We start from the raw sequence: 12,135 nt of genomic DNA on the forward strand, positions 1-12,135 counted from the left end.
CATTTGTGTAGTTTTTAAATAATATTAATTCCACGTTTCTTAAAATATTTTTTTTCAGAGCTGTCAATAGCAGCAAGACTTCCCGCGTAAGTATTTAAACGAGTACTCTGTGAAAAGCAGCGCGCCCTACCGGCAAAATATCTTGTCCCCTAAATTGATACCATTCTTTCAACATTACGTTCAGACTCCTGGTATCTATCCTCCGTGGACTATACGACTAGCGTGTGAATCAGATGAAAAGGTTTTTTCTTGTTGTTAGTAGTGTCTTCCTGTTTACACTTGTTAAGTTAATTCAATTTATAATTTTTTTGAAATTATTGATTAGTTAAACGAATAAATCAAATTATGTGATAGTCATAGAAGAAAATAAAAGTAACGATTTAAATATTTCATTAAAAAAGAGAACATCTTAGATTGAGTCAGTTTTTTTTGAAACATATTAACATTTTTGAGTCGAATAGTACAGTCATTGTAAAGTAACTATTTCGTTCTAGTGATTTAGATAAATGAAGATTGGTATACATGTCCAGTGCCATTGTCCATCTTTAATCCGACAGTACGTTTTTACTTGTTTACGAAGCGTGGGTTGCAGTAATAACAAATTTACTCACGTGTTTATACGCACTTTATTTGTAAATATATATTAATAATTTTTGTTAAAATAGTCATTTAAAACATTCAATCTTAATTCAAGGTAATGCTTTGATAATAATAGGTAAGCAATTTTTCTCAGTTTTACAATCATAAAATATTACTCATATTCTATTGTAAACATATTTAAACTATTATAAAGTTATTTTATTGTTTACAAATCAATATTTAATTTGTTTTGTTAGTTACTGTTGATAAATAAAGGACATATTATACACATTATACACGATATACACGTAATACACGTAAACACGCTATAGCATGTTATACGTGTTATACAATTTTACACATACATACATACATACATGTTTCTGATATCATTGGAGTATTTATTGTGCAATCTTGCTCAATATTATTTTTCTTCCAACGTAAACATAAAAATATGAAAATATTAATTTAAAATAATTCTTTTTCTTACAGATATTCTAAAAACGCAAATATTAATATAACTTTGCTAGAGTCTGTGAACCTAATAACATCGAATAGAAATGTTTGGACAATCTGGAAATACATCTTTCTGTATGTTAATTTTATTCATTGAACTATAATGTATATTTTTTTCATTTCATAGCATATTTTATTGATATTATTTAATAATTTTAGCTGGTTTTAATACTGCTACTCAAAGTAGTCCTTTTGGTCAATCCGCATTCAGTAAACCGATTACAACAACTAGTTTTGGAATCGGTACAACTCCGGTTTTTGGTAGTAGTAACACTTCACTCTTCAGTTCTAAACCCGCTGGTTCTTCAACTAGTGGATTATTTGGTAATACTACTACACCACCAGCATTTCGACAACAGACCACTACTCAACCTTCTTTTGGAGGTATGTATATTTATTTTATTTATTTATTAGAAAATTTAAAAATATTTTCTTGAAAATAAGCAAGTATAAATTAAAATATATGAACATGAAATATTGATTTATTTTGGTTTATAGCTTTCGGTACTACCAATGCTAATACTAATCTATTTGGTACGCAACAAAATGCAACCCCAAACCTTTTTGGGACAAGTACAGCAACATCTGCATTTGGTCAAGGAAATAAAACTGGTGGATTCAGTTTTGGCAGCCCAGCTTCCAATAATTTATTTGGACAACCACAACAAACAACTCAACAAGTTACACCTTTTGGTCAAACTAATACAACTGGAACAACAAATCTTTTTGGTACTACTACTGGTAAGTCATATATAAAATAATATTATTATTAATTACTAATCAAAATTTATTTATTAATATATGTATGTATATGTGTGTATATATATATATACTTGTATAATATATATATATATATATCTTAAGGTTTTAGTAGTACACCTGCTAATACAGCTATGACAGGGACAGTGGTTAAATTTACGCCACTTGTAACAACAGATTCTATGACAAAAAATGGTACAGCTCATAGCATATCTGGACGGCATTGTTGCATTGTATCAATGAAGGAATATGAGAACAAATCGTATGAGGAATTACGTTTTGAAGATTATTCGGTTGGTCGAAAAGGTCCTCAAGGTCCACAAGGTATAAGGACAATAATATTATTTAAAATATTTAATTGTTGGTGTATATACAACATACGTGTATATATCGGATTAGTCACTTAAAAACCGGTCATCCGCGCGAATAACTCCTACAATTTAAATGATAAGAATAATTTTTTACAAGTCTTTTTATTATCATGGGAAGACATTATATTATAGGGAATATTTCTTCCCTGATAGAGGCATTTAGGAGATTCGAAATGGAACCATGCATTTTTGAACACCTACAATTGTAGCCCTTTCCAAGACAATTTTAACAGTCATCGAGTATTCAATAAGCTCATAGATATAGAAGTTACAAAATTTGAATTTATCATTAATGTCTCCCATATAAAATATTCATTCTATTAAGTGAATCAAACTAAAATGTTATTAATATATTAATTATTATTTAATCGTGATCTGGGTTACATGATACAGATGTTCAAAATGCTGACTACCCACAAATAAACACTGTCTAAAACTTTATATATTTCAATGTGTTCTTATCGATTACAATGCAAGCTTGTTGCATTCTTTTTCTCATATTTCTTTAAGTAGTTGACGTATCATAATATATACATCTTTAAATTTACCTTTTAAAAAGAAATTTAACGATGTTAAGTCCGGTGGTTTTTGTAGTCAATGAAGGTTTCACATTCGTCCAATTCAACGATTTTCTACTTTTCTGTTTAAAATGATAATAGACAATCACTTTGTTGTTATCAAAAATCATATTTTACACAATTTAATGTTCTGTTAATAAAAAATAAAAAAGTATTTGTATTTTAACACATTGTCGACCGGTAATTTTACTAAGGATCTATCTTATGTTATCAACTATTATTTCCTAACGTAATATGAAAGTACAAAAATCTAAAGATACTTCGATATATTTTATTTATACGTAATCAATTAAAATTGAACTTCGTAAATATGTTCTATATAACTTTTAATAATTTTTTTCTTTTTTTCAAAATCACTTTTACTATTAGATTCTATTAAATTTAGTTTTTGCTAATTTATTAATTTAATGTTAGATTCATAATTGTCTTCTAATATCAATTTTAAAATCACAATTAGATAAATTATTTACTAACACGAGTTAACTTGTAATTGGTAAACAATGTGTTAAAAATGAGAAGTTATAAAAATATTTGAGTAAGGTAAGAGTTGAGAGAACAAAAATAAAAAGTCAAACATACTCCATTTAGGAAATATTAATATTAAATTAAAATTTTTCATATTTATGAGCTTGAATACTCGATGACCATTAAAATTGTCTTGGAAAGGGCTACAATTGTAGGTGTTCAAAAATGGATGGTTCCATTTAAAATCTCCTATACGCCTTTACCCGAGAAAAAATAATCCCTGCATAATGATATCTCTCTTAATAACAAAGAATTTATATTTGAAAAATGTTTTCCTATCAATAAAAATGTAAAAGTTTTTATATATCGGATGGCCGGTCTTCAGTGACTAACCCGATACATTGTCGTAATCATTTTGAATTGAGTACTAATAAATTGGCGTCAAATTTGATTTATATATGTAACAGGACCAAATACTGGGCTTTTTGGGACAGCTGCGCAACCTTCTCCTTTTGGAAATACAGCAGCTGGCACTAGTACTGCTGCAACAGGTATATTTTTAAAATTATTTTTATGTAATTGTATTAATTATCCTATTGTATACGCGCATATACGTATGTATACTTGCGTGCATAGAATTTAACTTTTACTTCATGTTTTATTTATTTATATTATAATAGGTTTTAGTGGAATGAGTGGAGGTTTTGGGACTACTAGTCAGTCTGGATCCAGTAGTCTTTTTGGTAAGCCAATGACAAATTTTGGAGGACAACCAGCTACAACAACAAATACTTTTGGATTCAATTCTACTACTAACACAAATCTTTTTGGCAATAATACACAAGCTAAACCTTTTGGTAGTAAGTAAAGACAATTTTTTCAAAATACTTTTTAACATTCCCAAACAATTATATTCTATCTAATAAGATTATATTTAAATTAATTAATTAATTAATTAATTAATTATTATTAGCATAAAAATAAACAACTTTACGCGCATTTACAGCTGCTGCACCGACGTCACTGTTTCAAACAAATAATACTAATCAAACTGCTGGCACAGGTTTTGGCAATATTAATACTACACCTAATACAGGATTTGCATCTACATTTGGTACTCAACCTAATCAGGTAAATATAATATTAATATTGTATTTTATTTATTAATTTTCTATACATTATTTATATTTAATATTTTCTTTCATATGTTTAGACAATTGGATTATTTGGTCAAAATAAATCTGCATTTAATATACCAGCGACATCAACTGCAACTGGTTTTACAAATTTTGGACAAACATCCGTAAGCAATAGCGGGACGTCTTTGTTTAACACGAAACCTGCTATGACTGGATTTGGAGTTTCAACATTTGGCTCAACACCAGCACCTTTGAGCTTTGGGACTAACACAGGTTTTAATACAGGCCAAAATACTGGAAATTCGCTATTTAATTCATCATTTAAACCTGCAGGACAATCTCCTGGTTTTTCTTTTGGTTCAACTGGAACACCTTCTACGGGTCTTGGTAATAATTAAATTCAATTATATGATATCTGTTTTGAAAATTTTTATCATATTACAATACATGATCTTACATTTGTAATTTGATATCAAATAATATTACAGCAATTTAAACAGTAACTGATCCAATCTTTTACTTCTTCATTTAGGCACCAATACAGGTTTAAATTTAAGTGGTGGTTCAACGCTATTTGGCCAGCAAAAACCATCTGGAGTTTTCGGAAATACTGGGAATACTACATTTAATAATCCTAGTTCATTTGGAGGAACATCTTTTGCTTTTGGGGCAAATAATACAATGCCTGGACAAGGAACTGGTTTACTTAGTGGGTAAGTTTAATTATTATTTCATAATTGTGTAATATTGTTTGCGAACGTCGTTGGGATCAGGTGTATTTTGGTTATTTTGTCTTATTTCTTCCTTCTCTTAAAAAAAATCAAAATCATTATTATCTTATGTGTTACAGATTAGCACCGAATCAAGTGAAACCTTCTGGTAACGTTCCTGTACATGAACAAATTTTAGCATTAGTATCATCACCTTTTGGTGATTCACCTTTATTGAAAAACCTGTTACCAGTAAGTATGAAATAATAGTTCAAAAATCAATTGTTATCACACAGTATATATCATTGTTTTATAATTTAGGCATCTGGAAAAACTGAAGAGCTCTTAAAACCCACAAATGCAGCATCTAGAATGTTGAATAGCCCACAATATAAGGTGGCAACTAGCAATAAATCACCAAAACTTAAAACAAGAATGGTTAGCAATACTCAGCTATCTAAGGTATGTTTAATATTAGTCGATAATTTTGTTTTAAATTGATTTTTAAAATTTCTTTTTTTATTTATTTTAATTTTTATTATTATTAATTATTAATTTATTAACTGGCGTTAGGAACTCGAAAGTTCCCATTCCTGAACGCGACCCCACTATTCGCGGTCTTTGTACCCTATTTTCTTAAAATTTTAATTTTTATAGAAATCATTATTTGAGGGCCTTGAAGAAGAAGACCCAATATTGTCAGAAGCATTTCAACCACGACCAAATGCAAAACGATTGGTATTACGACCTAAATCAATTACAAATTCTACTATAGAATCATCAAGTGAAAATTCCGAATCTCATGCAAAGAATGATAGCAGAGAAGAGAGAATAGATAATTCCAGTTTACATAATAGCAGTATTGAAGCTGTTGATAAAGAAAATAAAAATGTAGAAACAAATAGACAATTTGCATCTGATCGAAAATCATCTACATCATGGTAAGACTAAGAAGATTAATTGAATACTTTCTCATTTTATATCATATTCTTTTATTTGTTATTTCATTAATAGGTTAAAATCAACTTTTCCACGAAAAGGAAAAACATTATGTGATGATGAATCATTCGAGGGTCAACGATCCCCATTTTCTGAATCTATTAATTCACAAGATATAGTAAACAATACAGTAACAGAGTTAAATGCTCACAATAGTTTAAACAATCAATCTGATGTAGATGTAGCTAATTTACCAGACTCGAATTTGAGCGGATCATTAGCCGATAGAAGTTCCATTGATTTAACTTCACAAATTACAGGTATTTATCACCAGAAAGATACAATGTTATTATATTTACAATAAAATATAAATGATATTATATATAAAATAAATAATCTATATAAAGCTGAAGATATTTTAAAAATATTATTTATTTTTATTTAAGATACAAGCCAAGAATTAGATGCGAATGTATTGTCCTCATCACAAAATTGGTCCAACAATTTAGCCAATGTAACACTCCAACGAGTGGGATATTATACAATTCCTTCGCTCGATAAATTAGATGATTATGTTGATGTTTGTGCTAAAACTTGTATAGTACCAAACTTTACTGTAGTACGTGAGGGATATGGCAATGTCTATTTTCCAGATTCATTTGATATATATGGTTTAAATTTAGATGAAATAGGTAAAGTTATAAACATTTTTAATTCACAAGAGTTTTTATCTATTCTTTACACACTTCTCTCTTATCATATATTTTATTTTGTAGTACACTTTCGACACAAAGAAGTAATAATTTATCCGGATGATGAAAAAAAACCACCAATTGGTCAAGGTTTAAATCGAAAAGCTCAAGTTACATTGGAGAAAGTATGGCCACACGATAAAACTCGACATGAACCAATTACCGACCCACATAGGATAGCTGCTATGAATTACGAAGAAAAATTACGTAAAGTATCAGCCAAACACGATACTAAATTTCTTGAATATCGCCCAGAAACTGGATCATGGGTATTTAAGGTAAGTAAATTAAATATTTTTGATATAAATATTTATATATACAAATATATAATCGTTTTCTTTTTCCTTTTTTTTTATTAATTCAATTGATTTTGTTAGGTCGATCATTTCTCAAAATATGGTTTAAGCGATTCAGATGAAGAAGATAATAACGTACCACCTAAAACAGATGTGAAAAAATTAAAAATAGCTAATTTGCAACAAAAATTACCTGACAAAGTGGAGCAACAGAAATCTTTGGTGAGAATTAAATAATTATTTTTGTAATTATTCATAAACAATGTAATATGTGAACTGAAACTAATCTAATTTTTGTTTCATAGAGTAAAAATGGTGCTATCGCGTTAGATAATAACTTAAAAGCAGGAGAAACACGACTTTCAGGAATGGAGTGTGATTTTTTAGGAACGGATCCTGATTCTTCTGATTACAGTGAGTATTATTCATATTTTTTAATAGAAGATTATTATATAATTTATAATTCTAATATTTGAATTAGCATTTTGTATATTATATTATTATAATGAATAATTAAACAAATATGAAATTTTACAGGACATTATAATGGTGAGAAAAAATCTGTAGTCAGTCCTACAGCAGCTTATGCACGAATTACGGGTACGGATTCCCATAAATTGCAATTAATGAAAGCAAGTTTTTTTGATGCAGGCGATGAAGAAATGGATCAAGGTAAGATTTTATAATCATTAGTAATAAACAAAGGATAAAAACAATGCAATAATATAGTGTATTTTATATTACTTAAAAAAATGAATTCTTTTCATAGAATCAGTTCATGAAACATTGCCAGTTTTACCAGGAAAAGATTTATCAAATAAATTTTTTAATATGGATTCCAAAATCGATCGACAAAGTATTTCGACGATTTATACCCCAGTATTACGATCTAATTTTATATCTTCCCAAACATCATTATCAACTAATGAAGAACAAATGCTCTATGAGACAACTATTCGTAAGATCTTTTCATTTACCTTAACTTCAATTTTAATGTAATTTAATGTAACTACATTTTTAAAAATTATTATTACAGGTTCAAAATCTAAATTAACAAATAGTATTACTAATGTTCAAACATTCCTTTTTAATAAACCTTTCCCTGAGCCTTCAATAAAACCAATCACCAAAGTTATGAGATGCCAATCAGAAGTGATTCCACTTTCAGAATCTATTTTGAAAAAATTACACTTCCGTTGTGCAGCAGATTTTGGTAATGTATTATTGAATATTTTACTTATTTACAAAACAATCTATTTTTATTTTAATTACTATAAAATATTATGGATTCCTATATTTAATTAATTTCGTAATTATCATATAATTATTTATACAGGTATACAAATGGGAAGAATATTCAGATCAAGCTGGGGTATGGGCTTGACATTACTTTCCTTGAGTACACAAGAACAAGCAGCTAAAATACCACTGCAGGGTACATTTGATCAATTAGGGTCTTACATATGTGGTCGTATACCAGGTGATACAACTTCAATGAATGTCGTGCAACGTTTACAAATTTTGGGAGGTAATGGGGCTGAACCAGAGTATATTCAGATGTTTAAGGTAACTTAAAATATATCACAAATATTTTAACACGGATAAAATATTTTTGGATGTAGAAATGGATCTTATTTATTATATATATTATAAAATGTTCATAGGAAAGTGTAGAAGGACACTTAAAAATTCAGCTTGCTAATTGCATTATGGGACACGAAGGAGATTGTCCAACTTTTAACGTAGCTACAGAAACAGCTAGCACTACTTTGAGTTATCATAGCAAATTAGCTCAAGAATTAGCTGAACAGTTTTCTTCAGACCCTATGATGGTATATACTAAAACAGTATTTAAATTATGTATGGCACTTTGGGGAGATCTCCCTGACATAAACATATCCACTGGTATTTTATATTCTTCATTATAAATATATATTATATTTTAAATATAATTAGATATGTAAAATTCAAATATATATAATCTGTTTACCCTAGGAAATGCTAAGCATCATAATGTAATGGTAAGAAGGGAAGCTGTAGGTGAATGGCTCCAAAGTGTTGTTAAAGATACTATAGAGCAAGAAATTGTTGATCTTGAAACAAATGATAAAATAATACTTTCATTGCTTACTGGTATGTATATTTATGTATATAAATGATGAAAAAATGTCCTTTGGACATGAATTAGCTAATTATAATATTCTTAACATTTAAAAGCACTAAGATTGGAAGAAGCATGTCAAATAGCTAGAAAAGTTGGAGATCACTGCTTAGCACTGTTAATGGCACAATTGAGAAGTGGATTGCCTGTAAAAGAAATGGTGAAACAACAAATTGCAGTATGGCAAGATTTGGATGTTGATGAAAATCTTTCTATGGATCGATTAAAGTTATTCACTCTGATAGCTGGCGAGCCTCTTATTTCTAGCAAACATGGTACCATCAATATTTGCGAAGGACTTGATTGGAAAAGAGCTTTAGCTGTTCATTTATGGTAAGACGATACTTTATTAAGATATCAATTTATATATATATATATAGTTACTTAACAATTAGATAAATTTATCCACAGGTATTTGTCTTCTCCAACTGCTTCAATAACAGATGTTTTGGATCTGTATGAAGGATCATTTAATGTTGATCCCACTGAAGCGTATTCGGTAATACCGGAACCTGAATATAAAAATAATGAATATGATCCAGAAATAAATAATAAAAAATCAGTATACGATTTATGCTTTCATATATTGAAATTATATTGTACTGGAAACTATTCCATGGAAAACGTTTTGAACCCATTAACATATACCCTAGATCCATTTGATTACAGACTCAGGTATTTTCCAGGAATATATTTTCTTTTCTTTTTAAAATTTATATTTAAAATAAATTACTGATTGGTTTTTTCTTTTACAGTTGGTTAATGCAACAAACATTACTAAGTTTGGGTTATTCGCATCTTTCCGAATACGTAACAGCATTGACACATATTAATTTTGCAACTCAATTAGAGGGATATGGCTTATGGCATTGGGCTATTTTTGTAATATTACATTTAAAAGATGCTAGCCGTAGGCGTACTGCGGTATTAGATTTATTAGCAAGACATGTAGAGATAGATGACATTCCTGAATATATTAAACAAGAAGAATTTTTAAAAGAAGAGTTAGGCATACCATCGGCATGGATTCATCAAGCCAAAGCCATGAAAAGCCGTGTTAGTAAAAGGTACTTAATACAAATTCATTTTTATCATATTAAACATTCATATTTTTATACTTATTAATTAAATAACATTTAATTATTTCAGGTACGGAGAAGCAGCATGGTATTTTATACAAGCAGAGCAGTGGAATATGGCTCATGAAATTATTATTGAACATTTAGCAGCCGATGCTATTATAAATGGTATGAAACTCTAATTTCTGTTTGATAATTTAATTATTTATTTTATTACTTTAGAGTAAAATTAAATTTGCATATTAATTTAATTAAACAGAAAATTACGAGTATCTTCAATCTTTGCTTAATCCAATGGTACCTGAAGAATGTAGCAGTTTAATTAGCAATTGGCCTTATCGAGGACAATTGCTTTGGGATTATATAGAAATCACCACCCAAATTCAAAACTTATTAAATTCTTCCGATTCTTGTGCAATAAATTATAAATTGGAATTGTTGAAACCTAGATTGACGTCATTATGTTCAAAAATAGAACAATTTCCTTGTCTTACTGCAAAACACAGGTAAAAATTATATTTATTTTTTATACATATACGTGTACAATCGATTTATATATTAATATAAATAATCTAAATAATATTTTCAGATTGTGTCAAGCCGAGATCGCAAAGAGAACATTGCACGTAGCTAAAAATTTGCTTATACTGCAGGCAAATGAAAATACATCGATGCTGAAAGTATTAATTTATCTAATCTCGCAATTACCATTACCAGAAGATTATGCTCAACAAGAATTACGGCCAATTATAAATATGTGTGCAAATGAGGCGGTTTCACAGAAAGCGTAGTTTATTTTGTTATAAGGTAATTAATTAATGTGCTATATGAACATAAGTTCTTTATATTTTGTTCGATAATGGTAAAAACTTATAATTTATAAAACAATAAATAATGTAATGTTCGTTTGTTTATAATACTTAAGGATTTGTTTTCTCAAAATAAGAAATAACCCAATTACTAACAACAGTTTTAATAACTGAAACGATAGTCTTCATTAATATTAAGTTTATAAAACATTAAAATATGCACATTTATAAATGATTTTAAATATATTTTGTTTCTTCAAATGTTACACGCACATACAAACACAATATTACAGTTCCCTTGTGATAGTTCATTAAAAAATATTATCCTTTAAACGATTTTAATTTATGAATTGTAATTTTTAATTTATAGTAATGAAATTCTATATTTATATATATATATATATATATATATATACATATTCTTGTTCTTAATTAAAAAATTTTTATTTTCTTGGTAAACAAATTTATTTCATTTTTGTAACTAAAGAAATATCGCATGTTTAATAACTAATTCAAATATATTCTAATATATATATATATATATATACATATGTGATTTAATTGTAATGAAAAAATCATTTTTGAATTTTTTATAATAGTATACGTTTTTTCTGCTCGACGTAAGCGGAAAGCGGCAACTTCGTTTTGAACAGCGGGAGAAAAGTTGACGCTTTTCGCCCGGAGGGAAGAAAAATTACTTTAATCCTTAAATAATTTAAACAATTGAACAACTGTAATTATTAATATTGACCAATTTAACGTGTTTATTACAATTTATAAAGTACATATTTATAATAATTTAATAATTAATTTGATACAATGTGTGATGTAGAGTTTATTACATAATGTTTTTAATACAATTATATAGCTTCTTAAAACGAAAAGTATGACTTATTTGTAATTGATTTATAAACACAATATAATAATATTATAAATAATACAGATTATTCGTTCCATCTTTTTGTTAGAATAAGTCTTATGT

At 28.1% G+C, this 12,135-nt stretch overlaps 1 protein-coding gene across 2 annotated transcripts; it reads left to right on the plus strand.

The window, feature by feature from the left end:
• Nucleotides 1-245: 245 nt before the first annotated feature.
• On the plus strand, nt 246-12,093 carry Nup98-96 (nuclear pore complex protein Nup98-96). Of its 2 annotated transcripts, XM_089173061.1 has the most exons (31): nt 246-418; nt 495-556; nt 1,072-1,170; nt 1,255-1,479; nt 1,594-1,836; nt 1,960-2,178; nt 3,736-3,819; nt 3,949-4,128; nt 4,275-4,399; nt 4,482-4,794; nt 4,940-5,120; nt 5,258-5,369; nt 5,439-5,579; nt 5,775-6,058; nt 6,132-6,376; nt 6,503-6,748; nt 6,833-7,086; nt 7,186-7,326; nt 7,410-7,518; nt 7,642-7,776; nt 7,874-8,062; nt 8,141-8,317; nt 8,441-8,670; nt 8,769-9,009; nt 9,100-9,237; nt 9,322-9,598; nt 9,677-9,940; nt 10,021-10,332; nt 10,415-10,512; nt 10,604-10,850; nt 10,934-12,093. In XM_089173061.1, exons 3-31 carry the CDS (start codon nt 1,140-1,142, stop codon nt 11,133-11,135), a joined length of 5,643 nt encoding a protein of 1,880 aa, XP_089029187.1. In that variant the 5' UTR covers nt 246-418; nt 495-556; nt 1,072-1,139; the 3' UTR covers nt 11,136-12,093. The 2 variants fall into 2 exon arrangements, with proteins under 2 accessions (XP_089029187.1, XP_015171061.1); XM_015315575.2 differs by lacking the exons at nt 246-418; nt 495-556 and adding an exon at nt 563-715.
• Nucleotides 12,094-12,135: the final 42 nt, after the last annotated feature.

The sequence above is a fragment of the Polistes dominula genome, unplaced genomic scaffold (genome assembly GCF_049000335.1).
Source record: "Polistes dominula isolate Pdom_NZ unplaced genomic scaffold, Pdom_raw_medaka contig_22, whole genome shotgun sequence".
NCBI lineage: Eukaryota > Metazoa > Arthropoda > Insecta > Hymenoptera > Vespidae > Polistes > Polistes dominula.

Bases quoted from the DNA above. Each gene is read 5' to 3' on its own strand.
- Nup98-96 (XM_089173061.1), top strand. From the start codon at position 1,140: ATGTTTGGACAATCTGGAAATACATCTTTCT. The intron at 7,087-7,185 runs GTAAGTAAATTA...TGATTTTGTTAG, and splicing joins CTGGATCATGGGTATTTAAG to GTCGATCATTTCTCAAAATA. The intron at 10,851-10,933 runs GTAAAAATTATA...TAATATTTTCAG, and splicing joins TGTCTTACTGCAAAACACAG to ATTGTGTCAAGCCGAGATCG.